The sequence below is a fragment of the Puntigrus tetrazona genome, chromosome 2 (genome assembly GCF_018831695.1).
Source record: "Puntigrus tetrazona isolate hp1 chromosome 2, ASM1883169v1, whole genome shotgun sequence".
Classification (NCBI taxonomy): Eukaryota; Metazoa; Chordata; class Actinopteri; order Cypriniformes; family Cyprinidae; genus Puntigrus; species Puntigrus tetrazona.
The window spans coordinates 9,212,459-9,239,261 of record NC_056700.1 but is presented as its reverse complement, the minus strand read 5'-3'; the positions used below and the strand labels follow the sequence as shown (position 1 = coordinate 9,239,261).

The 26,803-nt window shown below is 40.0% G+C and overlaps 1 protein-coding gene across 3 annotated transcripts; it reads left to right on the top strand.

Annotated features, from left to right (window-relative positions):
* The first annotated feature begins 312 nt into the window (after positions 1-312).
* Positions 313-26,803, top strand: arhgap29b (Rho GTPase activating protein 29b). 3 transcript variants are annotated; one of them, XM_043217093.1, is made up of 23 exons: positions 313-442; positions 2,245-2,595; positions 12,174-12,317; positions 14,906-15,002; positions 15,886-15,958; positions 16,637-16,691; positions 17,503-17,658; positions 17,744-17,808; positions 18,394-18,504; positions 18,586-18,666; positions 18,752-18,919; positions 19,322-19,459; positions 19,757-19,947; positions 20,278-20,450; positions 21,155-21,286; positions 21,809-21,907; positions 22,348-22,511; positions 22,597-22,785; positions 22,878-23,015; positions 23,516-23,742; positions 23,902-24,172; positions 24,272-24,374; positions 25,060-26,803. In XM_043217093.1, exons 2-23 carry the CDS (start codon positions 2,325-2,327, stop codon positions 26,001-26,003), a joined length of 3,990 nt encoding a protein of 1,329 aa, XP_043073028.1. In that variant the 5' UTR covers positions 313-442; positions 2,245-2,324; the 3' UTR covers positions 26,004-26,803. The 3 variants fall into 3 exon arrangements, with proteins under 3 accessions (XP_043073028.1, XP_043073050.1, XP_043073039.1); XM_043217115.1 differs by lacking the exon at positions 313-442 and having other exon boundaries at positions 2,409-2,540; XM_043217104.1 differs by lacking the exons at positions 313-442; positions 2,245-2,595; positions 12,174-12,317 and adding an exon at positions 12,672-14,267.

Below are 26,803 nucleotides of genomic sequence, written 5' to 3'. Positions count from 1 at the left end.
GTAATTTCTCTTTAGCTTTGCGTTAGTCTCATTCAAAGTCAAACAATGCAAATATATTAACATTAACTTATTTTTGTATTTTTCTGTAATATAATCCTACCGAACAGTTAAATACTAGAAAGAATGCTGGACGTCATGTCTAACACATCACCCTAATGTTATCTCTAAACGAAATGTTTAAAGTCTCATAGCACATGTAATTTGGACGAGGAAAACAAGCGGCTCGTTCTGCCGCACTCCACCAGCCAATAGGAAGTTTGCTCCGAGGTCACGTGTTTAAGTTTTGAGTCAGTCAGTCAGTCCCTCAGTTAAGTTTTTCTCTCGTCAGTTGTGATGTGAAGAGCGGTTCGTCCGCGAGAGTCCCTTTTGAGTTGGTTTTATGGATTTACAAGGGATTAAACTCAACAATTCTGCAGCATGATGCTCTTCATAAACTATTCACGTAAGTGCCGCTCGTTTGAGGCGCTCTAAACGCGTCAAACGGTTATTAAAGATTTTTAATGTGTGAAGTGGTTAGCTAGCAGCGCTAAAGTTTAAAGCAGCTATGAAGTGGGGAACAGTTACAGTATTGAGAGGTGTTAGTTATTAAACTGGGTTTTTCCACATCGTACGTGCTCCCTAACAGTTAAAAATAATACTTAATCGAAATACAGGGTTTGAATTACAACGCGTGAGTGTGTTTTAATGCTTATTTTATGCTCTGTTAAAGAGTCAAGCTTGCGTGCGTTTAATTTTGACCTAAATCTGTAAAATTATTGGCAATATTTCACCTCGTGTCCGTGTTTTTTTTTCTGTTCTTTTCCTCACATAACACTGAACACGGGCGAGAGAGCTAGTCGTGAGTGACAGGTGTCGAGCCCCTGTTAAATGATAAGATCGGAGCATTGCTCGCATTCTGCGGCAGACATGCGTCACCTGTAGACAAAGACAGTCACGTAATCACAGTGCACAAGAAAACAGTCTGACTGCAAGAAATACATGTGAATGGATGATGCATCTGTAGATAATGGGGACAGGTAGTCTGAGGGCTCCATTTCTAGTTCTTCCAAGATCATCATAATGACAGTGAAGAGCTCGAATAGCCCTTTTGGGAGCTGTGGAGTCTGGTTTTAGTATTTAAAGTTCCTGTTTGCTTAAAAAGGCAACCGTGATATTTTGATGAGTTTATAACCTGTTATGATAGCCTGTTCTATCTGTGTGCAAATGAGGAGAAGCAAGTCCTTTAGGTGGTGTTTTATATCCAAAATAAATTAATTAACACAGACCTAATTCACACGGAGCAACCAAGTTTAGTATCTCACTCAGAACCAAAGCAGTGAAATTGTATATCTCTCTTTGTGGGATTTGAACCTGCAACCTTCAGTCACCACTTCAGGTTGTTTCATTTTTAAAACGCACGTGCATCGGATTAGATTTTACATATGGATTTCGTTCTGCATCAAAAGCGAGGAACAAATCGCAATTTATTAGGGTTGAAACTTATGTGAAAGTGTTCTTATGCATGTGCCAACTGAAGAGCAAATATTTTGCACATGTAACGGTAATAAAGATAATCCGACATGATTTCAGTTTTGAAAAAAATCCTCTCATGTTAATGCTGTATTTATTTAATCAGAAATACAGTGCAAACATTAATATTGTAAAACGTAGTTAAATGGACATTAAATGCATATTATTGCTGGATTTTCAGCAGCCATCAATTTAGTCATCATATGATCCTTCAGGTATTACTCTAATAATACAGATTCGCTGTTCAAGTAATGCTTTCTCTTAAAAAAAAATAGGTGTGCTGCTTATTATTTTTGTGGAATCTATAATATATTTTTTCATGATTGTTTGATCAATAGAAAGTTCAAAAGTTGAAAGAAATAAAAAAAAAAAAAAAAAAAAAAATATATATATATATATATATATATATATATATATATATATATATATATATATATATTTTTTTTTATATATTTAATTTAATGTATTCTTGCTGAGTAAAAAATATTAATTCCATTATTTTCATATACACCTGCCCCACCTTTATTGTAAATGCTAATAACATTAAGCAGTAAAAGCTGTTTTTAAAAAAGTATCTTAAAGGAATAGATAAATAGATTTCTTTCTGCTGCTGCACAAAAGATATTCTGAAGACATTCTGCACATTTGTTTACAAATGAGGCCCTTGATTTTTGGCTCTGCTATCCTGTATGTTGTTTTAATTGATCATTGATTCATCCTCTTTTTGCCTTTCAGTGCCTTCAGCTCTCCACTGGCAGGAGGGCGCTTGGATCAGCGGCTAAGGCGGCTCAGTATCGGCAGACGCGGCTGCTGGAATGTTCCGTCAGGGCAGCAGCAGTGGGAATAAGCGCTTGACAAGCGGTGCTCGTCTCTCCCAGCCCAACAGCCCCGTGCCTCTGTCCTCCGGGTCCAACAAAACGCTAGAAATGGGCCGCAGCTCCAAGACGAACCCTCTTAACGCTATGGGCCTGGACCACACCGCCACCGCCCCAGGAGGGGAACCCGACTACATCATGCGGCTGGTCAATGATGTGCGTACCTTTTCTGATGTGCTCCTCAGCCTAAAGGAGGCTTTTCAGTCCAAAGGTGAGGGTCCTGCTTAACGCTTGCTTTTTAAAAGTGCTTTGTTGCAGCTGCGGTTGATCTTGTGGTATCGCTGTTCATGATGGATCGTGTCCGGTCCGTGCTGGTGTCGAAGGGTTGTAGGCTGCGTTAGTTTTTCTCATTCCCATCGCTGGAGGAGTGCCACGTCTGTCAGGATGCCACTGGTAAACTCCTGTCTATCCTGCTGAGAGTGTTTCTTTTCTGCTGCACAAGCATCTCTGAAATTTGCCTCCTTGTGGTAGACCCCCACCACCACCTCCTCGAATAGATATGACTACACATGATACACTGGGCCTGTTGTTGGTTATTTCTGTTTGCTTTTTCAAGGTACTTTTTTGGGGAACTATGTGTTCCTGTTGTGCGTTATTGGAAACAGCTAGGAGATTATGTTACTGTTAGATTCTTTTAGAGAGACATTCGCTATGATGAAAGATTGAAAAGCCGCTATTATGTTGTCTTCCACGGTAAATACAGCATTTATGACAGAGCTCTGGAGTATAGATAGTGACTGGCCAATTATGGTTTGTGGTATATACATATTTAAATACTTTCTCATCTAAGAATAGCAAAACTTGTCCCACCCCCAGCAGGGAATTTTCTTTTTTTTTTTTTTTGGCAAAAAGCATTTCACCTCCTAAAATGATGGTCAGCTGAAAAACAAGTCGCTGTTTTTGTCTTAAATATGTTTATGTGCTGCACTGTAAATGATTTTGGCTATATTAAAGCAGAAATTGATGTTTTCAAAATGTTTTAAACACTTTTCCGCATTTAACGCATCTTGATGACTCCAGACTTTTGAACAGTAGTGTGGATTCTGAACTGTAGCTTGACTTCATCTAGCATATACACGTAAATCAAACCGAAGTCTTAAATATTCAGTTGTTTTGTGCCGTGAATAATTGGGCAGACAGATCACTAGCTTGCTAGGTCACTAAGTATTTCTCATAAGAAATTGCCCAAATTTAAATTGCTTAATTAGCATGCTTTTGTATGTGTTGCCAAATTATTGCCTGAGGTTGGTAAAGGGCTAATATAAAAACACTACTGTTTTCAAAAGTTGCTATTTTGCCACTGTATTAATAACATCGATGCTGTGAAAATGGGGCAGGTGACCACAACAAACACAAATTTGTCTGAACAGCTAACTGTGTTTCCTAGTAGTTCTAACAGTGCAAATGGGATTCCAGCCGCTTTTATGTCAACTCTTTGGTTAAGTATTGATGAGTGAGATACTCCACACCACCCTCTGTCAAGCGGCCCAGTGACACTTCCCACAAGCACATGCTTTTGACCTCCCCTCTCTTCCACCACCCTGTTCCCTCTCAGTGGAAGAGATGCTCACTGACCCTCTAAATGTAGGGATTCGTCCTGTCTTCACAGAGATTGATCATCACAACTCTCCGGGATCTACAGGCCAGCCAGGAGGAACGCTACAGGAACTCATCTGCGTGCTTATTTGCTCTGCAGTCTGAATGCACGTCGCACGCGAGATCGTTGGAAGCCACAATGTGGTTCATTTGAGCTAGAAAACAAATGGGTCGAAGAGTGTTTATCAGAAAACTGCAGTTGCAGTACTTTTTTTCGTTGACGACTATAAGCTTTGCTCGTCACTTTGATCGGTGCGACCAAACTCTTCTCGCCGGTGATTCCTCCTCCACCATGAAACCCCCTCCTCCTGCATACCCCGCATTCCTTCAGAACAAATGTTCACTTGTTGCTATGGCGCCTTCGATTGACTGTTGTTAGGTGCGCGACGCATGAAAAATTACTCCTCGTCACCGAAATTTCTGAATGTTTTTAAAGGAACTTTTCACCTCGGTTGTGGTTGTTTGACTTTCCAGTTCAAAGTTGTCATAGGCAAATTGTTTTTAAATGGTTAAATGCTTTTGTACCTTCCTTCATTTCGATCGACACCTTTCCCAGTTAAACGCAGAAATGGTCGCTTTTTTTGTTGTTTCTTTTGTCAAAACACACCAGAAAGCCAAGCCTAGCGTGATTGTTCTTTGAATCCAACATCGAGATGTTTTTAGTGTAATGTTGAACTCCCGTGACAGTTGGACATTCAGAAGGGTGGGATGTTTTTACTGGAAGGGCTAAATATCAAATAATTCCCTCTGTGATTTTAGAGAAGCACGTCCAGAGCGAATGGAAGTGTATTGTGGTCTGTTGACGCTCATCATGTGGGTAGCTGAAAGAATGTGCTGTTCTTTTGTGAAGAAGAGTTTCTCTTAAGTGCTCTGAGGTTGAAAAGTGCTGTGATAACAGCCAGGAAGTCTTTCGTTCTTCCATGCACCGTGTCTGTTGAATGATTTAGCATACTTCAGATAGCAGCACTGAGTGTTTGTCTCTTTTTTTATAAACGTGTGGAGTTAATTCAATGTGAATAGAGATTTTTGATTGTTTTGACGCTACTTGTTTAAAGCGTGCTACACTACCATTGACAAATTCGCTATTCGTTCAATATTATTATTGCTGTTTCCCACAGTTTAGAATAATAGTAAAGTCATCAAAACTATTACATACCACAAAAATGAGAATGACGATGAAACAAAGTCAAACCAAAAACTCAGTGGGCATTGTCTAGGCCAGATCACAGCTGTGTCATTTTCATTAAGTTCATGAGGTGGATCACGGGAAACATTTTATACAGCACTGAAACAGCTCATTTGCTGCTTGTCCTCCTTCATTAAACAGAATAAGAATCAATTTTAATTTGCAAAGAAATGCATATCATTTTTAAATGCATTTATAAAGGTCATGAGAAACTTAAATATAGTAAAATGTGAATCTGAACTAGGCATATAAAATATAAAGTAATGAAGATTTTGCCCTTTTATCCGTGTTTTATTTTTATTTTATATATTAATGAACCTGTGCATCTGTCCAAAGGATTGAGTTTTCTTTTTTTCTTTTCTTCTTCTTCTTTTTTTTTTTCTCAACCCTTAAGCGTGGGAACTGAGTCCACACCAAGCAAAACGATCTCTAGTTTAAAATTAGCTCAAGTCTTTCTCTTTTCTTAGACATGGTTAAAAAATAGTCTTCCCGTAGAGTTATTTTCCTCCGGTCGTAAAGCTCTTATTATGGCTCTCAAAGATTGTACACACAGGCCACGTATACACTGCAAAGTTTTGGGAGTGACGACCGCATTTAGATGGAGAACAACTATCACTCGTACTCAAAGCCTGACTCTCTTGACATTAATATATGGGTTTCCTCAACACCACACTCTTTGTTGGTGACACTACAGTGCAAAAATTTGTAATCGAGTCTAGACGTGTTTTGTACCTTGTGAATTACATTATGAGAGTGGTGTAACTGCAATAACTAATCGTTCAGATCAGTTATGACACACCTGAGTAAACGATGGCAGAATGTAAATTTTTGGATGGTTTTGGCACTGTATGCGTTTATTCTTTATAGACATGGTATTAATTTTATGTATACAAATATAAAAAAATTGATTGCTGCTGGTTTAAAATTTAACACCCAGTTAGGTTATGGATTTAATAAAATTTATTTTTAGCACATTAGATGTCAAACAAATGAAGGTTTCATGCATAAAAAAAAAAAGCAAAGTCTTTTCTCATCGCTGGGCATGGTGGATGAATTGTTTTCGTGAATGCACCAGCCCGTTGGAGGTCTTGGTACAGAGGCCCCTTTGGCATATTGTGGTGCTGTTAATCTGGGGATATGGACAAAACCCTCTAAATTGAAAAAGTGGAAAAAAGACAGCCACCCTCATGTAACGAGATTGCTTCACAGAGTTTCGCGGGTGGCACCATTGCCGAAGCCCCCGTGGTAGGCGATATAATGGCTCGCTGCGCTTGTGAAGTGGAGAAGAGAGATTTGTTGGGCAGTAACTTTCCCACTGAAGGTGAGGGATGTTTTTGTGTGGGCCTGTGGTTGGGTAGCATTTCCTGGGGTGTGGATTTACAGCCGCAGTTCAGCAGATTGGTCATGGGGATGTGCCAGTTGGCCCATGAAATCCTAGCTAAAGTACAGGGCCATCAATAGTGCTGGAGGAAGAGCGTATTTTTTGGGGGTACATCACAGATGAAGGCCTCTCGGTAGAGGTTATTTTGGTTCGGATGAACGAAATGTGTAACTGAACTGATTACGAAAACGTAAAAAATTTGACTTAACGGGTCAGAGCGCTGTGTTTATTTACCTTAGCATGCTAATGGGACACTCCAGTCTTTGCTAATTTCCTGCACTTCAAAGAACGCTCTTTCTGTTCACGTAAAAGAGAAGTGGTGTGGCGTGAGGAAGGCTGACAGGCACAGCGGCCAACCCAGAGCCGCTTTCTCACCGGTGAATCACAACAGAGCGTCGCTAAGCTCGTCTGCCGCTTCGGGTAAAGCGCAGCTTGGGCAGGTCGAGACGTGCCTATTGATTACCTGTTGTTAGCAACAGAGGAAATGCCAGCAGCTGTGCGTAAAAGCTTTGATGTGTGTGATGACATTGTGTCAAGCGGCTAATTTTCTAGGAAGCATTTGGAACACATGCTGGAACAAAAAACATTCAATCTGTTTTTTTCAGGATTTCATTCCTGGCAGTAGCAGCCTTTAACATGTCGCTGATGTTTAATTGACCAGCCCAAAATCTCATTAGTGTGACAATAGCTGTTTAGATAGATAGCATTGGGAAATTTAACACGTTTAGTATTTGCATTTAATGTGGAAGGTTTATTTCCATTTAAGTTCAGTTAGTTTAATTTAAGGGAAATTATTAGCAGAAATGTGTGATTCAGTTGCTTTTTTCAAGTGATTTATGATTATAATGATTTCACATCACATAGTTTGCTCAGATATTTGTTGCTGTGGTTAGAATTTTTAAAAATACACAAATTATTCATGAAATAATAATACAGTTACATTATATAGCAGTGTATCAGCTCATTAGAGACTGATTAAATATATAGGTTTGATGAACTATTGCTTGTATTTCATTGCAGTTCAGAGAGGCCTATAGCAAAGTCAGATGAGTCCTGTGATCAGTGTGTCATTAATTTGATGGACCTTTAAGTCTGTAATTCGGTAACATCCTGTTGCATTCTGTCCCTGTGAGCTAAGGACATCTTGTTCACAACTTTAGTTTGAAGACATCCATCTGTCAGTATTCGTTGCTGAGGTCTAAAAAAAATGTGTCCGACCAGTCTGCGACGCGTGTGTTCATGAGAAACTAGATTTTTTTTTTTTTTTTTTTGCCGGTCGGACTGAGATGTGGGATAGAAGCCATTAACAGTCTTCGTTCTCACACTGCGGTGTGAGGCTTGTTGGCAGTTGGGTGAGATTATGTTAAACTCCTCTGATCAGAGACAGCGGGGCGGGCGAAGTGCACAAGTGAAACATGAAGAGACTGAGCGTGAAGCGTGGCCGGGCCAACACGCAGGCCGAGCGTGGGAGGGACGGCGACTCGCTGCTGGAGCTCCCGGAGTGAAATAGACCCAGGACGGAGGGCCATCAGCAGGGGGCTCGTCCCCAACAATGCGTGTGTGCCTCTCTGGCGGTATCCCCAACGAAACAATGCCCCTCAGTTCCCCCTGAGCAGTTTGCATGCATACTTTTTAAAATCCCATTGTTTTGACACCACTGAAGTGTTTGGGGGCCCAGATGATGCATTATTCATAACAGAGTGAGAGCGGGTTTGGAGAACACCGGTTGCTACGCTGGCATGAAGACGTCCCGGGACCCCAATCAGCTCTGACACATGACATAGTCCCCTGTGTGGTGGGCCCCCTTTGGGCGGACGCAACATTCCATCAGTCTTTTGGGGGGGTGGATCGGTCGCTGTCATTCAAGCAGGCCTGTCTTGCATGTCAAGCCACACTTTGGTAAATCAAGCGTCTTTAAATTCCAAAAGGGCTTCGGTTGGGCTTCTCAGACTGGGCTGCAAAACATTATTATTAAACACAAAAAAAGCTTAATCAGAGCAGGCATTCTGGTCTGTGACCTGCTGCTTGACCTCTAGCCAGTAATTAGGAGGGCAGTGAAGGGAAGACCTGAGCAGGGATGGGGGCTTCTGATGGAAGCCTTTTGTCTGATGGACACTTCAAAGTGGGAGAAGAGAGAGGACACTCTTGAGTATCCCTGGGGCTAAACCTCCACTCATTTTACCGCCCTGGAATCTCCTAATTCTGGCGGGTTGAAGACGTGCACCTGGTTGTCCAGGTGGAGGAGGGAGGTCACTGCATTGAGATAATGGGGGATCTTTTAGTGACCTTAATACGTGACTTTAAGATTTGACTTTTGGTCTTGTCTTGTCCCTAAATGACTAGATAGAGGACTGGATAAAATGGATTTTAAAGTTGCAGCAGGCAGTAGATAGGTTTGTAACCCTGTAGTCATGTTTCAATCCAAAATATCCAGTCTTGCACCTGTAAAGCATTTTTTTTTTTTTTTTTTGTGGCTGAACAGACACATACACATTTTGTTTTTATGCAAATACAATTAATTTGACCGTGTGTTTTTTATATATATATATATATATATATATAATTTTTTTTTTTTAGGTGTCCCTTACCACCTTCTTTTTCCCACTTCCTGTATCTTGTATAAATCAGTATCTTCTATTGAAAAAAATTCTGTTGCTATTTTTTGGATTTTTTCAAAATCTTTTACTTTAAAGAGACAGTTCATCAATTACTTACTCTAATGTTGTTCCAAACCCAAGACCTTTCTTCATGCTCAAAACACAAATTAAGATATTTTTGATGGAACCTGACTTTTTATGAATGGTGGCTGACTGACCGGAAGGGACGAAATTGTTGAATAAAGTCATTATTTTTGTTTTCTTTGCACACCCAAAAAGTAGCTTCATAACATTACGGTTTAGCTACTGATGTCACATGGCCTATTTCAACAATGTCCTTACTACCTTGAATAGTTGCATACAGGGTTCGAAAGCTCTCAGATTTAAAAGAGCAACATGATGGAGAGTAATTAATGACACAATTTTCACTTTTGGGTGAACTATCCCTTTAAATTGAGCAGTTTCTGTTGGATATGATGTTTGTTGTGCACCAGTAGAACTCCCCAAACAGTTTATCATATTTCAAAGAATGTTAATTTATTCGTTCATTTTCATCTAAGAGAGGATACGTTTTGCCGGTTGCTTGGTTTTGATATCTGAAACCTCATCCACAATGAACACTCATAGGACAGAAATACTTAATCATAAATGTTACATAATGACATGAAGTGAAGAGAAGTCTTAATGCCACAGGCAGGATTCATGAAACTTAGGAGAGATAACAGAGATTTACGGCAATAAACAGCCCATCACTGAATCATTTTGGCGCCACACTGAGGGTCATGGCTTTGTCTCCCTGACATCGTTACTCGTGTGTTTTTTCCACATGTTTTCAAACTGAGGGGAATTAAGGGTGGTAAATACCACCCCTACTTTTTTCTTTCTTTTTCTTAATAGTGGGAGAAGCAATTCTCTGTCTCTGCTGCTGAATACACACACACCTTCCACGTTGTATCTGTGCGCTCATAAAGCTCCTGTCTCATCCTTGTGGCATGATGTACATCTGCACAGAGAGGATAAAGAACAGATGCTCCTGCTATCAAAACTCTTCGAAGCCTTCACAACATTCAGTTCGAAATGAAGTCATCCGCTGCACACGGCCAAACGACTGTCCACTTCATCCTAATACAAACAAGAGAGATTTTAGTCTTCGTTTATGGGTTCTCATGATGTAGACAAACATTTTTAATCCTAATATTTGTTCACATGGGGTCTAAATATCGATAATATTTAAATAATTTGTTAAAATTTTGTTAATATTTAAAATATTTAAATTCACACCTATTTTTAGATTGAGCGCTGCCAAACGAATAATCACATCCAAACGAACCTTCTTGTTCTCATAATATGTGTACTGTGTAATTTAGATATACGACACATACATATGCATATCTATATTTCAGAAAATATGTTGTTTTTTTTATATATATATATATATATATATATATATATATATATATATATATATATATATATATATATATATATATATATATATATATATGAATCTAATCTAAATCTATGTAAATATTAGTAAATTATATACAGTATGTTTCTGTATTTTTATATTCATAATGAATATTTTGTAAATCATTTGAAAGCACTAGTGAATAGTTTTGGTTTAATGTTTATGATTAGAATCTGATAATATCTAAAAATATCATTGAAATCAAAGTTGAATCAAAGACCTTTATGTAGGTTGCATGGACTTTTTAAAATTGGATGATTAGAATGTGATGAGGTTAATAAATAAATATAGCTCTTTAAGCATTGCATTAGCCAGCATTTAGTCTGGCTCCGTTCTAATATGGAAAGCTCACTTATCTATTCCCAATGGATAAAACAGAGTCCCACCCTGCATTTTTGTCTTGTTTAATATCCTGTTTCAGTTGAATTCACATTACAGAAGTGGATTAACATTAAAAGAGGTTTCATGTTGATTTTAAGGTTGTTTGCATACTTCTGCTTGGGCGGCACAGTGGCTCGGTGCTTAGGAATGTTGTCTTACTTGACAAAGGTCCCTGGTTCGACGCAGGACAGGAGGCCTTTCTGTGTGGATTTGGCATGTTTTCCCTGTGTCTGCATGGGTCTACCTCCCACAGCCCAAAGACATGCAGATTAGGTTAATTGAAGACTCTAAATTGTCCCCGGATGTGTGTGTAAAAGACAAGACTTGTGTATGGATTAACCGTTTCTCGCAATGAATGTAGTCATAGATTCTGGAATGACGTTAAGCAAATAAACAAACATACTTCTGCTTGTTTTTGAAATATGGAAGTAGTGACACAGGCATTTCCCAAAACCAACTACAGTTAAACAGCTATGTTTTGAAATAGCATTACAATTTAATTTTCAGCAGCCTTTACTCCAGTCTTCATCGTCACATGATCTTTCAGAAATTATACTAATACGTTCATTCGGGGCTCAAAAGTTGGAAACAATTGTACTCTTAAAATATTTTTGTTGCACATTTTTCTTTTAACCAATAAAAATTTCCAAAGAACCTTATTTGTTTGGAATGTAAATATTGTGTAACATTTTATAAATGACTTTTGCATTAAATTGACCAAAAGCAACAAGTCGAGCTCTCAAAGCCTCTTGACAGCAGTAATGCAGTGCAGTCACTCTCATACAAAAAAAAAAAAAATCTGTTATCACACGTCTGAATAGGCATGCGTGCTGTAGCTGTCATGTTTGGCTCTTTTCTTATCTCGCTGTCGGTCATCTCTAGAATGCACAGAGCTATGCGTGTCTGCATCACATGCATGCCTCACACTCAGCTTGTCGCCTCTAACCACAGGGGCTTGCACCGTTACAGAACAAGCATGCTGTTAGGGACCCACCAGCGTCGCTCATGACACTTCATGTGCTCTCTGAGAGGGTTTCACATGGGTCTCTTTAACCAGACCCTAACATTTCAAACCTTTTGATGTTGCCGTATTGTTTTAAATTTGCGCATCTTCAAAAACACGTGGAGGAAGTTGAGCTGATGACATTGTGGTCTCTGTCTGTATGTTTGTCACTCACAGAAAACCAAGAGTGCTCGCAGCACGTGGTCAGCGAGCGACTTGGAGAGCTGGTACGCGTGTTGAAGACCGTCATTGGCAAACACCAGGCACTGAACTCATCAGAGATTCTCGGCGCTGCAGGCACCGTCATCGCCAAAGTCAAAGGTGAGCATCCTGCCTCAGCTCCGCCCCACTTCAGAATAACAAATTAGAATCGGTCTCGTCTTTTGATTGTCGTTTATGTGTTTTCAGTTTAAGTTTTCAGTTTCATGGTGCTGAGTGCTAAAAGGCAATGCTTCATCTGTTTCAAGCCACAGATATTTAGATCATCTCTCAAAAGAAGAAAAAGCTTGCATGTTGTGTTAAACTTTTAAAAAGGAGATCGTGCTTAATGTAGCATAATGAATCAAGACAATGATTTTTTTTTTTTTTTGGACCGATTGCATTACTGGCTTCACCTGTTTTTAAGTAGAATATAATATAACGTTAAGTTGTGTTTTTGTGTTAATGCTTCTTATTCATGTGTTATGAATAATTAAATTGTGTCTGCTAACTTCAAGAATGAAGAAAAACTAAAAGTGCTTTCATGTAAAAAAAATAATACATTCCTGCATTATCAATAGTAAGACAATACTGCATATGTAATGCATACTGTTATGTACTATGTAAAACAAAATGCGTCGTGAAGTGCATCTAAAAGTTTCATAGCATGATATTGGTTTTGCTAGTGTGAAATAACGGGGTAATTCCTCCTTCTGCGGCTAGTGCACAGGAATGTCCATGTGATACATCAGTGCGGTTTGCAGTCCAGATTGCGGCTGCGAAAGAGGGAGCAGACGATTTCTGTGCTACACGGAACGTGTTTTTTATTGGTTCTCCACATAATTTCCAGCTGTTTACTACATGGTGTTTTCACTTTGGCAGCGTTGATTCAAGTAGCCACTAGAGTATCCTCCTTAGCCACTAGAGGGCCAGTGACCCCTCTGAGCTCCCATGTGTCGCTCAAAGGGTCAGTTTCTTTCAAAGGGAAGTCTTTTAACACAGGAAAATAACTTTGTCTGACACGCTTCTAAAGCCTTCGCTTTTTTTTTTTTTTTTTGAATGGGGACGTTGAGAAGAAAGGCCTCAGATACCTGCCTCAAGTTACCTGTAAGACAGACATTCCAGCACGCGCTTGCATTTTAACACTCCACGTCCTCGTCGGCTTTTTCACGATGGAATGTTATGAACTTTAGGAAATCAGATGCACATATTTCCCCCCATTCACGCTCAGACCGTGCAGTTTAAAAAAAAAAAAATGCTGCATAGTTTTGCTAAAGAATCTCTCAGGGGCGCAGCAATAAAAGTGTCAAGTGTCTCAAGTTATTGAAATTCTTTCTTCCCCCACCCTTGTCTAGAGTGAGTCAGTGCCATCTGACTCGCTGTATTTTTATCTTTTCTTCTGATCTGGAGTAGACTCTGTTATCTCAGGTATTTTATCCTGTCTTGTGATGAATTGCACCTGATAAAGTGATACCCGCATGTGTTGCTTTGACAGGAATCGGTAAGAATCGCTATTTTAATGCATTGATGCCGAAAATGCTTTCAAGGGTTTTTTCTGTGAGAGAACTGCTTTCTGAATGCAGCCATTCCTGTATTGGAGCTGCGAAGGGGGCAGAGGTGGAAGCATTGTTGTGGAACTGCAGGATGTCCTGAGGAAGAAGTCAGCGTTCCATTGCAGGGGCCACCGAGCCGCCCGCCTGCATTCAGAAGCAGAGAGGCATGCACCAGGAGCCACGCACCTCTCACGCTCTCGTCTACAGTGCCCTCTCCTTCTGCTCATTTCGTAGCAGTGAACATGAGTGGCAGCTGAGGGTGGGGATTCCCACCTCTGCCGACAGTCGCTGCGTTTTGCGTGACATCCAACTAAAAAATTGCCCATGCGGAACTGGAAACTATAGATGGCCTCGCCGATTTTTTTCTTGCATGCGAGGTGGAAAAAGTGGAAGTCAAGCTTCACTGAATCATTGTGAACTAGGCTGTGGCGTTAGTTCCTGAAGTTCTGGGCGAGTTGTTAATCTGTGCTTTACCATTAGCGAACCTGGATATGACTGCAAGTGCAAGCTAAAGGAGTTGGTAAGTCGGGCGAAAGTTGTTTGTACGGCCTCTGAATGTTTTGAGAGTTCAAGCTTTGTCAGTGTTTCCTGTAAAGGGGAGGCTCAGCTAGCAGACAGGAAGCTCTTGGTAAATGCAAGTTTCGTAGTCTTTACTTGTTGTCTGTCACATATCTGTTTTTTAAAAATGAATATTTATCATCAGTTGGATGGCACATAACATAACTATGCATCAACATGCTGGCCTCTTTTTGAAAAAATGAAGTCAGTTTATGAAAAAAGGCATCTGTTGATTTATTTACATGCAAACTATTGAGCATTTGTTTTGTAGTCCAGGGAAGCACAACCTGATAACAAAGCAGCATTAGACACTAATTAAGGAAGAACCTGCAGAGGTTCCTCTTCTTGTTTGTTGTTTAGGCTGGCTTTATAGCATGCTAAAATTACTCTCATGTGGAATGAATGAATTCTGTGTTATCAGACAGTGTTGTAGTTACTAAACGGTCCTCGATACCCGTGCTGGTGCACTGTTGAGGGATTCACGAGATCTAGGTCTACGCCCATCACCATAATGATCATAATCTATTGAGATTTGTAATTTTTCTGCAGACATGTGTGCCATTTTTCTACACTTCTCATGTGGTGTATCACTTCCCACAGGCGTGAACATCAAGGAAGTCAATAAAGAAAATAAAGACACAATATTTGGCGAGATACACACATCAATCGATACTTTGGCATTCACCTTTGGCAATGTGTGAGTACCGTAGACCTCCCTTCAGTAGTCGTATGTATATTCTGAATGCTCTTCATCTGTACTTACTTACTTTCAGTTTCCATGGCCAGTCAGTTGTACATCCTGTTGTCACTCTCTTATTGCTAATGAAATTTACTTGTATTACAATGTTACTTAAAGGCATTGTTCATCCAAAATGAAAAATTCTATTATCTCAAAACACAAATCTTGAGATTTGAAGTCCAAAAGTCCATGCAACTACAACATTGACAAATTTCAGAAAGACATAAATATTAGTGCTGTGAAACTAATTTATCATTATTAAAAGCATTTAAAATAAACGTTTTAGTTTACATAACGTATGTGTACTGTTTATATTTATGTATAAATACACATGCATGCATATATTTAAAAAATATATATATATATATATATATATATATATATATATATAAAATAGTGATGTGATGAACAGATTTGATTTAGCTTTTAATTAACATGTAAACATCCACACACATACATGGACAAGGTTACATACATGGTTATGATTGGCAGAAGCTCAACCATGCTTGTGTGGAATGCGACAGCAAATCTTATTCGTTGTGACGCATAAAGAAAGTACATATGAGCTTCTGTTTAACATATTAGATGTGCTTTTAAGCTCTAATGCAAAATGATCAGAAAATATTACAAATGTAAAAAAAAAATCACATACATGCAGGTTAGGAATGATGTGAGGTTGAATAAATTATATCAGAATTTTCAGTTTTGGATGAACTGACCCTTAATACTGCTTACATTCTTGATCTGTTTGGGAGGAATAATGGCACTATAATATTGTAAATATATGTTCAAGTTATGTTACGTGTAGCGTACCAGCAGTGACTTGTCTTTTCCACCTCAGAGTGTCTGACTTCCTTATGGGAGATGTGGACAGTGGCTCTAGGTTGGGGTACCCCCAAGCCAGAAGAAGTCGCGTAAGTAGTCTCCTCCATTGCCTTAAAAGTTCCTTGTAAAAACAGTTTATTAAAAAATAATTATTTATTCATCCTTATGTTGTTCCTAACACGTGTGCTATTTGTTCAGTGGAACACAAAAGAATAATTTTCATACAACAACAGTTCATAGTGACCATGTCTGCCAACATAAAGCACCATTAATATTATTTTTAAGACTTGTTAGACTTGCTATGCTCCATGTCTTTTGTAACATTATACATGTCTTTAAGGTCACTTTTGATCAATGTAATGTGTCCGCGCTGAATAAAAAGTGTGTAGTCTAGTTTTATGGCATGTGGATGGTTTTTATGTCCTTGTTGGCACTCGACAGATGTGGTTACTAGGAACTGTCATGTGGAAAATAGAAGCATTAAACTTCTGCAGAATTCTTCTTTTGAGTTCCAAAAAAAAAAATGGATGACATATTTTTAGAGCAGTGTGAGTAAATAATTCCTTTTTTTAGGTGAACTATCCCTTTAAACTTAGATGTCTGCTTTGAAAATAATAAAACCTGGCTGGCCCCTGTGATTTAAAGAGCTAGGTTTGATTAACTGAGAGATAAAAGAGAAGCACTGAAAAGCAGCACCTTTTCATCCCTCACCTCTGTAATCAAACTTCTCATCTCGTGTGAAACGTCTTTGTCTTTTTCTCCTCTAGTCTTTTGAAAACCTCTCTGAAGATTCAAGAGGGTGCAATCAAAATGATCTGGCAGGTAAATGGATTTTCCTTTTCTTCTTGCCGCCGAGGTGTTGAAGAGAATCTATCTCATCACATGTTTTATGTGCCTCAGAGCAAGAGTAATATAAACTTCAACAGTTTTCTAGTTAAACAAACCACGCATGAAAGGTGTTGCGCTAGCAGAGAGACGGATGAGATGTACTGACATAGGCCATAATCGACAAGAGAGCTCTACACACCCTGTACCTACACACTCGTGTTGTTTTTCATATAGTCTAACATTCTTCTTGTTTGCCAAATGGTTGACATTCTTTGGGGTTTTTTGGACTTTTGTGTGAGGAATGGGAACCACATGTGGCTTATTGGGCGGGGTGCTTGGATTCGGCGCAGCTGAGTTGCATGTCAGTGCATTTGACAAAGGTTAAGCGTCGATTTTACGACATGATCTCTCACGCTCATGCCATGCACTAAATCGCACATACATCTAATGCTACCACAGATTAGTGTCAGTTTTAGAAAACCTCCTTTTCTTTTAAGGCAGTGGGATGGTGGAGAGTACTTATTCCTCTTAAAAGCAAGCTTGCCACCCATTTCAGGGCTTTTGCTGCCTTTTAATAAAGCTGACTTGTAAAATTTGCCTTGTAACTGTTGGCCTGTAAACCCTGTAGGGTGGTAACAGTTAAAAGTAGATTTTAAATGACAGTTTTAGAGAGAGGAGAAACATGGTTGGGGAAATATAAATGTCTTCAAAGAGTGCCTCTGTGCAGTTTTAGCAGTCTTTTTAAACGACGCGGAGCGTTTGTGTATTTTTTGGATGTGTGTTTATTTGCGGTGTGCGTTTCTAGATCCGGCTCTGTCCCCAGAGCTGTCCACGGTGGAGCAGGTGGACCTTCTTCTGCTGAAGAATGAAAGTGGAGTAGAGTCGGCTTTGCTCTACGCTAAGGCCTGGTCCAAATACACCAAAGACGTTCTGGCCTGGGTGGAGAAACGCCTCAGCCTGGGTAAGTCTTTTCTTAAAGTCGAATCTTTTGTTTTGTCTCAATTGCTGAACTTTAGTGTTTCATTCGGTGTCTCTGTATTTAACAGACATGGAATGTGCCAAAAGCTTTGCCAAGATGGCAGAATCCGCAAAGGCAGTGGCAAGTCAGCAGGTGATGGTCTTTTGTTTTGATAAAATGTGATGTATATGATGTACTAACATTCCAAATTTTGGTACAATTTTTTAAAGAAATTAGAATTTTGTTTAATTAATTAAAAGTTAAAGTAAACACATCTTAATGTATTTCTATTGCAAATAAATAATATATATATATATATATATATATATATATATATATATATATATATATATATATATATATATATATATATATTTTGTTTCTTAAATCTTTGTAATTATTAAAAATTATTAAAATTTCCTAAAAATGTTAAGCAGCACAAACTCTCTTTTTTTAACAATAATAAAATGAAGAAGAAATGCACCAAATGGCTTCTGAATATTCAGAACTGAAGTATTTAGTTTTGCCATTGGATAAATAGGAATACATCTAGAATATTTTAAAATAGAGAATAGTTCACTGAATTGAGTAATATTTCACAGTATTGCTGTTTTTTATGTATTTTTGATATAAAAGCATGAGCATAAGTTTTAACTTTTTTTTTTAAGTTTTTTAATTGGTAGTATATTTGATTTAAGGCATTTTAAGTGACATTATTGTGTGACTCTTCATCTAAAGGACTTCATGCCGTTCCGGGATATTTATGTCTCTGCCTTTAAAAACGAGATTGAGTACAATCAGGTTCTGCTCCAAACAGCTGCAGCTCTACAAACCAACAAATTCACACAGGTAAGATCAGTTGTATTTGCTGTTAACTTGCAGCCAACTATTTAGCAAATGAATTTCTCCAAATTCCCCTAATACCAACAGCCACTGCTGTCCCGCAAGAACGACCTGGACAAGCAGAGGAAAGAGATAAAGGAACAATGGCAAAGAGAGCTAAAGAAAATGGTATATTTGATCATTTGAATTCTTCGAATTTCATCACTAATGTTCCTTCACGTCCGATAGTAATTTATAACCCTTGTGTTTTCAGAACGAGGCTGAGAGCGCTTTGAAGAAGGCTCGGCTGCTGAAGGTGCAGAAGAGGGAGGAGTACGAGAAGGCACGCAGCTCCACCAGCCGCACCGAGGAGGAACAGCCAACAGCAGGAGGCAGGACTCTGGAGAAGAAACGGAGGGTGGAGGAAGAGGCCCTACAGAAGGTACTGAAGAAACTGCACTATAACTTTAAATTCAACTCCAACAGGGTCACAGACTGCACGAGCACACACACACACACACCCTTGAGTTTATTGACCTTGTTTATTGGGCATCAAAGTGGTGATGAGAAACACAGGGTTTGTGGGAATTTGTTTGATATTCCTTGACGCCTGATGTACTGTCTGAAAATCAGGCCATATAATCTAAACAACGGCACCCAGCAACTGCATACCGTCACACCTTAGCAAACAAGTGAGCATTTTCCTCATAAAAAGGAACAGTTTTGCAGTTCTGTTTGTGCCGCTGGTGACACGGAAATTACACCCGTTGGCTTAAAAAAGGCTAGGAAAATCACTATGCTTTTGTTTTGTTTGGCTGATTGTGTGTTTTTGTGGTGACTCTAGGCCGAGGAAGCGCAGGAGCAATATAAAGCTTGTGTGGCCGATCTAGAGGCGAAGAGGGTCAGCCTGTCAAACGCTAAGAGTGAGATCCTCGCTCAAATTCGGAAGCTGGTCTTCCAGTGTGACCTGACCCTCAAAGCGGTCTGTATCCATGTCCACAACATTACAGTACAGTTCAAATGTTTGTGGGTCTGTAAGATTTTTCAGTGCTTTCGAAATAAAAAAATACAGTAAAAATATTCTTACAGTTTAAAATAATGTTTTCAATTTGGTATATTTTAAAATGTAATTTATTCCTGTGATTACAAAATTCTTGATTAATTTAATTTAATGCGTTCTTACTGAAAACAGAAAATACTTACTGACGCCAAACGTTTGACTTTCTCCATGAAAATAAATGCGATTATCGCATACTGACTGCTCTCAAAACTCTGGCAGGTGACCGTTAACTGGTTCCAGATGCAGCAGGTTCAGACACAGCCTCTCTCAGTCAACTACCAAGCTCTTAATGAACAGGCCAAAAAGTATGAGCCAGGCCAGCGCTACTCTGAGTTCGTGTGCAGCCTGCCTAAAGAGCGTGTGTGGCTGGAATCTCTGTCTCAGGACATCACGGCTTCCTCAAAATCGGGGTAAGTCCACACTCAAGTTTCCGTGTGGGCCAGAGAAAGGCTGCATTGTTTGCATCTTCCTCAGGAAGAATGATGAACCAAACAACGGTCGGTTGTTTATCCAGAAATTCTGTGCTTTAAAATCTCTGCCCCGTGTAAACTCTGCTTTTCAGCTCTGAATCACACACACATACAAACATACTGGCCATTGCCATCACCTCTCTTTACAGTGCATTAAAATCTCACACTTACCTTTTGAGTAACTCATTTCACAACCAGCATGAGATTTAGGACCGTTTTGCCTGCGGTATTTTATTAAAGCGTGTTTTAAAAAGTGTCTTTCCTTTCCAGAATGTCCCTTCATAAGAGGTCTCAGAGCAGCACTCGCTCATCCCATGGGAACCTGTCACAAGGCTCTGTAACTTCTGCAGATAACCACAGCATAGATGGGGTTGAGGGTACCATACAGCCGTGCAAAGCAAAGATCGCAGAGAGGCGGTCCAATAGCAGTTTAGACATGCAAGGTAAGATTTGCTAAGAATCTAGACTGGCGACTAAATTTTGTAGGTTTAAATTAATCTATTTCTATTGCACTAAATGAAATGAAAACAGTAATAATTTCATTTTTATTTCCCTCAAATTTTTAAGTTTTATTTTTTTACCAAATTCAGTTTTCTTCGACTGTTTATTATTACTTGACTGGATTCCGCTATTCAGTGTACATTTTCTGCATCACAGAAATCATAGGACCCTATAACCTGCATTTGTTAAACTCTAAAACTCCCAGACATTTATTTTCTCCCCACTAAAACAAAATCCTGAGATGTTTGCCACTATTAGGCACACATGTTTGGCAAGCTTCAGCATCTTGAACAGCTTAGTTTTATAGCTTGACGCGTCCATTGTGGGTTTTTACCCAGCGTTGGCCATCCACAGCTTGGACAAAAGCTGCCAGCAGTCAGGATTAAGGCCCAAGACCCAGATCGGCCTTCGGCTTCCAAAAAGCCCCTGTGCTATGACATCATCAGCCGGAGCTCACATTTAACACAGCATCCAAACTAAATTCAAAGCATTCAACATGTTTTTAGAGATGAACTCTGAACTGAATGAAACGTGCAGACGGACTGATTCCCCTAAACACATGCAGGATTTTCTCTCAGTTTTAAGAATAAAGATTTCTTAGATGAAAGACGAAAGGTAACGGTGAGGTTAATTCTGTGTGTTGTAGCGTTAAGGACGCAGGGCTCCCAGCGGGCCTGGAGCTCAGGCAGTGCCGGTGGAGGAGGGATGTGCAGTGACTCAGAAAGTGCTGGAGGAAGCAGTGAGTCTCGTTCAATGGACTCCCCTACAGCTAGTCCAGGTACTTTTTCTGACAATCATCCTACAATGCATTGCACTATGCAATAGGGACATGTCTTTATATTTTAAATAAAGCATTTCATATTACAAGTACATCTGAAAAGACATTAATTGCAGCAGTCACCTTGAGATCAATTTTACATTAAATATCTATATAGTCTAATAAGTATATTAGTATATATGAGAGTGGCAGTGTCTTCCAGTGGTAACTGATACCCAGGTTCCCACACCAACATGTTTTGTATACATTTATACGTAGACGTCAATTTGATTTGCATACTTGACCTGGTTTTTTACATAAATTTTTATGTTAATTAAATTAGTCTTTTTATATATACACCTTTTTTTCAAGTGCAATGGGTTTAATCCAAAAGAAGAAGTTCCTTATAAATGTTGCTAGTTTAGGCACCTTTATAAGTTTTGCTTGTAAAGTGTTTGACCTAGTTCTCAGTGGACAGGATAGAGATGTGCTCTGCAGGACAGAAGAGTCTAATATGTGTTTATACGTGTGTTCGTGTTACAGGAGATTTCAAACGCAGGCTTCCCAGAACTCCCTCGACTGGTACCATGTCTTCCGCAGATGACCTAGATGAGAGGGAACCACCCTCCCCATTAGATAATGGTTGGTATTACAAAGCAAACAGCATGATTGTGAGTGCGTGTTCATAGATGTGTTCGTGTTTATTATGCGAGTGCTGAATCGCTCGCACCCATGTTTTTGCTTTCAGTGCAGCTGTGCAGATGGCCTGGGTGTTGACATTGGCAAAATGCCACAGTTGGCAGTTCCGTCTCTGCACCAAAAGTGTTACATTTCAGTAATAATTGCTGAATGTAAACAAATGTTAAAAGTAGGGAAATAAATTTGAGGAACTGGAGAGGTGGCCACGCTTCCTCAAAAGTACTAAAAGACCCATTAATTGAATAGAAATGCTAAAGTCATGAAAGTTCTTTCAATTCCCATCCCAGCTCACATTTAAGACTCCCGATGCTCCTGTGGCCACACCAGAACTTTATTTTTTTATTACTTTTATCTATTAAAACACATGCCTCTTCTTGTCTCAGGCCTTGCGGAAATGGTGATGGAAACAGCCAGTTCTCCCGGCCCTTTTCGTAATGCTCAGATGTCGAAAGCTGCACAAACTCACAAGTTGCGGAAACTGCGAGCGCCTTCCAAATGCAGAGAGTGTGACGGGCTGGTGGTGTTTCACGGGGCTGAATGTGAGGAGGTACGGTCATTATCAACACCCACATCTGTTCTGTTCTCATTGTTCGTTAGAGCCGGTTGTCATTCCCTGATCTTTTTTTACGCAGTGCTCTTTGGCCTGTCATAAGAAATGTCTGGAGACTCTTGCCATTCAGTGTGGTCATAAGAAGCTCCAGGGCAGGCTGCACCTGTTCGGGATTGACTTCGCCCAAGTAGCTAAGAACAGTCCTGACGGCATCCCCTTCATCATCAAAAAATGCACCTCAGAAATCGAGAGTCGTGCCCTGAACATTAAGGTGAAGAATCGAGATGCAGCTGAAAGGAATTTGTTTAATTCAATGTTTGTGAGTCATGTTGTGAGTGACGCCTACTTTCGGTTCATTTCAAGGGCATTTATCGGGTGAATGGGGCGAAGTCTCGTGTGGAAAAGCTATGCCAGGCCTTTGAGAACGGAAAGGACTTAGTGGAGCTTTCTGACCTCCACCCACATGACATAAGCAACGTGCTCAAGCTTTACCTGAGACAGGTGTGGTGGGACAAATAATCCCAGTTTCATCACGTCTGTATGAAAATTGACATAATAGACTGCAACAGTGTCCGCCTGCTTTTTGGTTTCTGAGGTTCTAAAGTAACAGCTACAACCCCATGAAGCATTGTGAATGACAGTAAAATTAAAAAGTAATGGATAGATATAAAACTATTGCTTTAAAGATATTGATTGTGCATAGAAACAATACATTTTACTTGTATTGCAAATTATATTTGTACACTGATATTTAAGTAGTCTAAGAGCGCATGGAAAATGGCTATTACGTCATTTGTAGTTCTTTGTAGGAGTGGACAGTCAATGAAATGTTTTTTTGGCATGTTTTGCTTGCTGCGATTCTTTATTTGATGGAGATTAGATCACTATTTAACAACCTTGTAGCTCATTGTAGCTCTGGGAAGACTTATTCACTATTAATAACGACTTTGCTCTTCACGTTGACACCATCTAAAAAAAGAATTCATGAAATTGTCTTTCAGCTGCCAGAGCCATTGATTCTGTATCGATACTATAACGATATCATTGGGCTGGCGAAAGAGACTCAGAACATGGAGGAGACAGACTCAACCAAAGAGAAATTACCAGGAGAGCAGCTGTGCCTCAGTATTGAGCTTAAAAGAGTCCTCTTCAAAATCAGAGACCTCCTTCGCCAGCTTCCAGCGGCCCACTACAAAACCCTGCAGTTCCTCATCACCCATCTGCACAGGTACAGTACGCTGACACGAACCATACACCAAAGTATGTTTGAAAAGCTCATATAGCAAAGAAGTAGGACTCTGGCATTGAGATCCGTTTTTCTTTGCTTGTTGCTTGACGTCTTTAAATGTGTTTAGTGAAATACAATTTATGTCTCGTGGTTCTACAGAGTGTCAGAGCAAGCTGAGGAGAACAAGATGACCGCTAGTAACCTGGGTATCATCTTCGGTCCCACACTCATCAAGCCCAGGCAGTTGGAGGCGGAGGTGTCGCTGTCCTCTCTGGTCGACTACCCTCACCAGGCCCGAATGGTGGACCTGCTCATCAGACACCACCAGATGATCTTTGATGTCCCGCTGAGCCCTGTGTCTCCCACCAGTCCGACAGCACCACAGCCAGCGCTCAGCCGCCACTCCCGCTCTCTCATGGATATCAAAGAGGTGAGTTGGGCCAGAGAATTAAAGCTGGAGGTTTTTTTTTTGTTTTTTTTGGTGGGATTTTTTTTTTTTTTTTCTGATCTGTGTTTACCCTTCATACAGAGTGCTAAAGTCTACAAGAGGCACTCGTCTGTTATTACCTCTGCACAGCTGATGGAGGACGTGAGGGAAATGAAGCCAGGGGACAATAAAGGGCAAACACCTGGTTAGTATGATTGTCTCTGCTCATCTTAAAGTTAACATGAAATCAATGCTGAGCCACGGTAGAATGAAAAATAGATCTTTTTTGTCTGATTGCGTAGCATGGAAAATAGATCATTTTTTATTTGAAAAATTAATATTTAATTGTTTTAAATATTTGTTTTGCAAATATTCATCAGTAATATTGATGTTGTTTAATAATGAAGATTTCATAAATGTGGATTTTTTGTGCAGTTTTTTTTATTAAATTATTCATTTAAAGAGTTACAACTGGTAATTCTCAGCTATGTTCTTATATATTTTATATAATGATATTAAGCTGTATAATTCTGGAGAATCTTTTTTTTCTCAAATAGATAACATGATTCTCCCACAATTCCTAACTAAACAAAATAATGAGTGACAAAATCTTGTTGCTGCAGTCTATTTAAAAGCGTTTCATTATTGAATCCTTGATAAAGGCGCTGCACTTTTTTTAACTGACATGGCTTTTTGTTTTTTATTTGCACCTCTTCTTTTGTGTTACGTGAGGTGAATAAGCAGGCAGAGGCAGTGATCTAAATTCAGGGAGTGTTTAATGAACAGACGGGGGGTGTAACAAGTGAACACAGTTTTGCTTGTTTTGAAGGGTAATGGAAACATGGCTGTAGTAGCTTTGGTGACACATTTGTACATATTTTTCTTTCCAGCAGGTAAAGGCTCAGGTGTCAATGGGGTTGGCTCAGCTCCTGTAGACGTGCAGAAGTCCACATCTGTGTTCAGCCAGCCCGGTGCCAGCAGCCGAGTGGTGCAACTACGCCCTCAGCGCGCCAAGCTGGCGTCCCGACCCATCAGCATGCCCGTGGAGCGACTGCTCAACGAGCGCAACAGTCGGAACACAGATGAGCGTGAACACTCGTCAGCCGCCATTCAGGAGACCACCGAACCAGACAAGCCCTCGACCCCACGCCACACCAGCTATTACAGAAACCCCTTCATCGACACACAGACGCTGAGGAGGACCTGGGACAGACAGTACAGGCATTATGATGTGACTCCCAGAACTGCTATGATAGTGGCCAACCTGCCTTCCTCTGGCGTGCCAAAACCATCAGAAATTAGCGTTGTACCCCAAAGCAGCAACAGTAGAAAAGACGGTACAAGCCAGTCGGCCGTGGCTCCGATATCCTTCCGAGCGCCACGGACACTGAAACCCCCTCCCGGGACGTTCTATAGACCTCCGTCGGTAAGCCAAATCAGGCCATTTGACTCGCTGCCAAAAACCGTTTCGACAGCAACAACCACTACCACAGGAGCTATATACACGACAGCCATTACTATATTTACAACAGCAGCCACAGCAACGGTTTCCACACTCTCCACAGCCGCCACGACTCCCCCAACCACACCGACGACATCAGTGACTATCGCTCTGTCGGCCAAGCCAACCTTTCCCACGGCGATGACGAGCGCTGTGCCAGGAGCAGAGGAAGGACTCTCAGAGAACGACTCCATCAGCCCGGTCACGCTCTCTCCGCCTCAGTCTCCAAGCTCCAGCGCAGAGGAGCTCAGCCCTACGGACGCCAGACCGCTCTATCAGAGACGCAGTCGCCGTATGCAGGAGCTAGAGCACCGAGAGGCCCATTTTGTTTAAAAAATGCCCCGTCGGACTTGTTTCGCTTGGTACAGTATCTTATATGTGGCGCTCGGATTCCTCCACAGGCCTCACAAGGTTCATTTTAATAGTCTAGTAGATCCGTCTACAGTTTTATACGTGTATGTATTTGTCACTTTTGTGCCATACTGTATATATGAAAATTGTTTTAATATCCCTTTGAGAAAGGGCAAAAATATTAGGAGAGAGGTGAAACATCTCTATGAAATTTTGTCTCTTTAAGCTACTATTTGAGCCAGAAATATCAGCAGAGGTCCAAAACATTTGCGACATTCGCTTATCTATAAGTGAGCACTCTTTTATGTTCTTGTTTCTAAATGTTTATGCCAAATGCGTGTCTCATTATCTCCTTCACAGCGATGAGACACTTCTATATCAGTGAATAATCAGCTATATTAATGTTAATAAAAGCAGAAGTTCCGTGTAATAATTGTATAAACTCAAAAGGAGTGTGTATAGTACTGTCTGTAAATTCATGCCAACTTGCTCATTTTGATGCACTTGCTAAGCCTTATTTTTTAACATGCGTTCATCACTGCCTTTGCATGATGTCATGCAGTCACTGCTGGCTGTTTTATTTGTTTAACAGTTTGTTTCTTGGAAACACTCCTGCTTGTGTTTTAAGCTGCGTAAGTGCATCTGTTTCTGTTTTATTTCAGAGTTATATATGCATTTGTTTACATTTTTACACATAACCTGCTGCCATAAACATACATCTATACCAACAGTTCTTGAAGACATGCAACATATTTGCAGATTAAATATTTAGTTAAAAACTA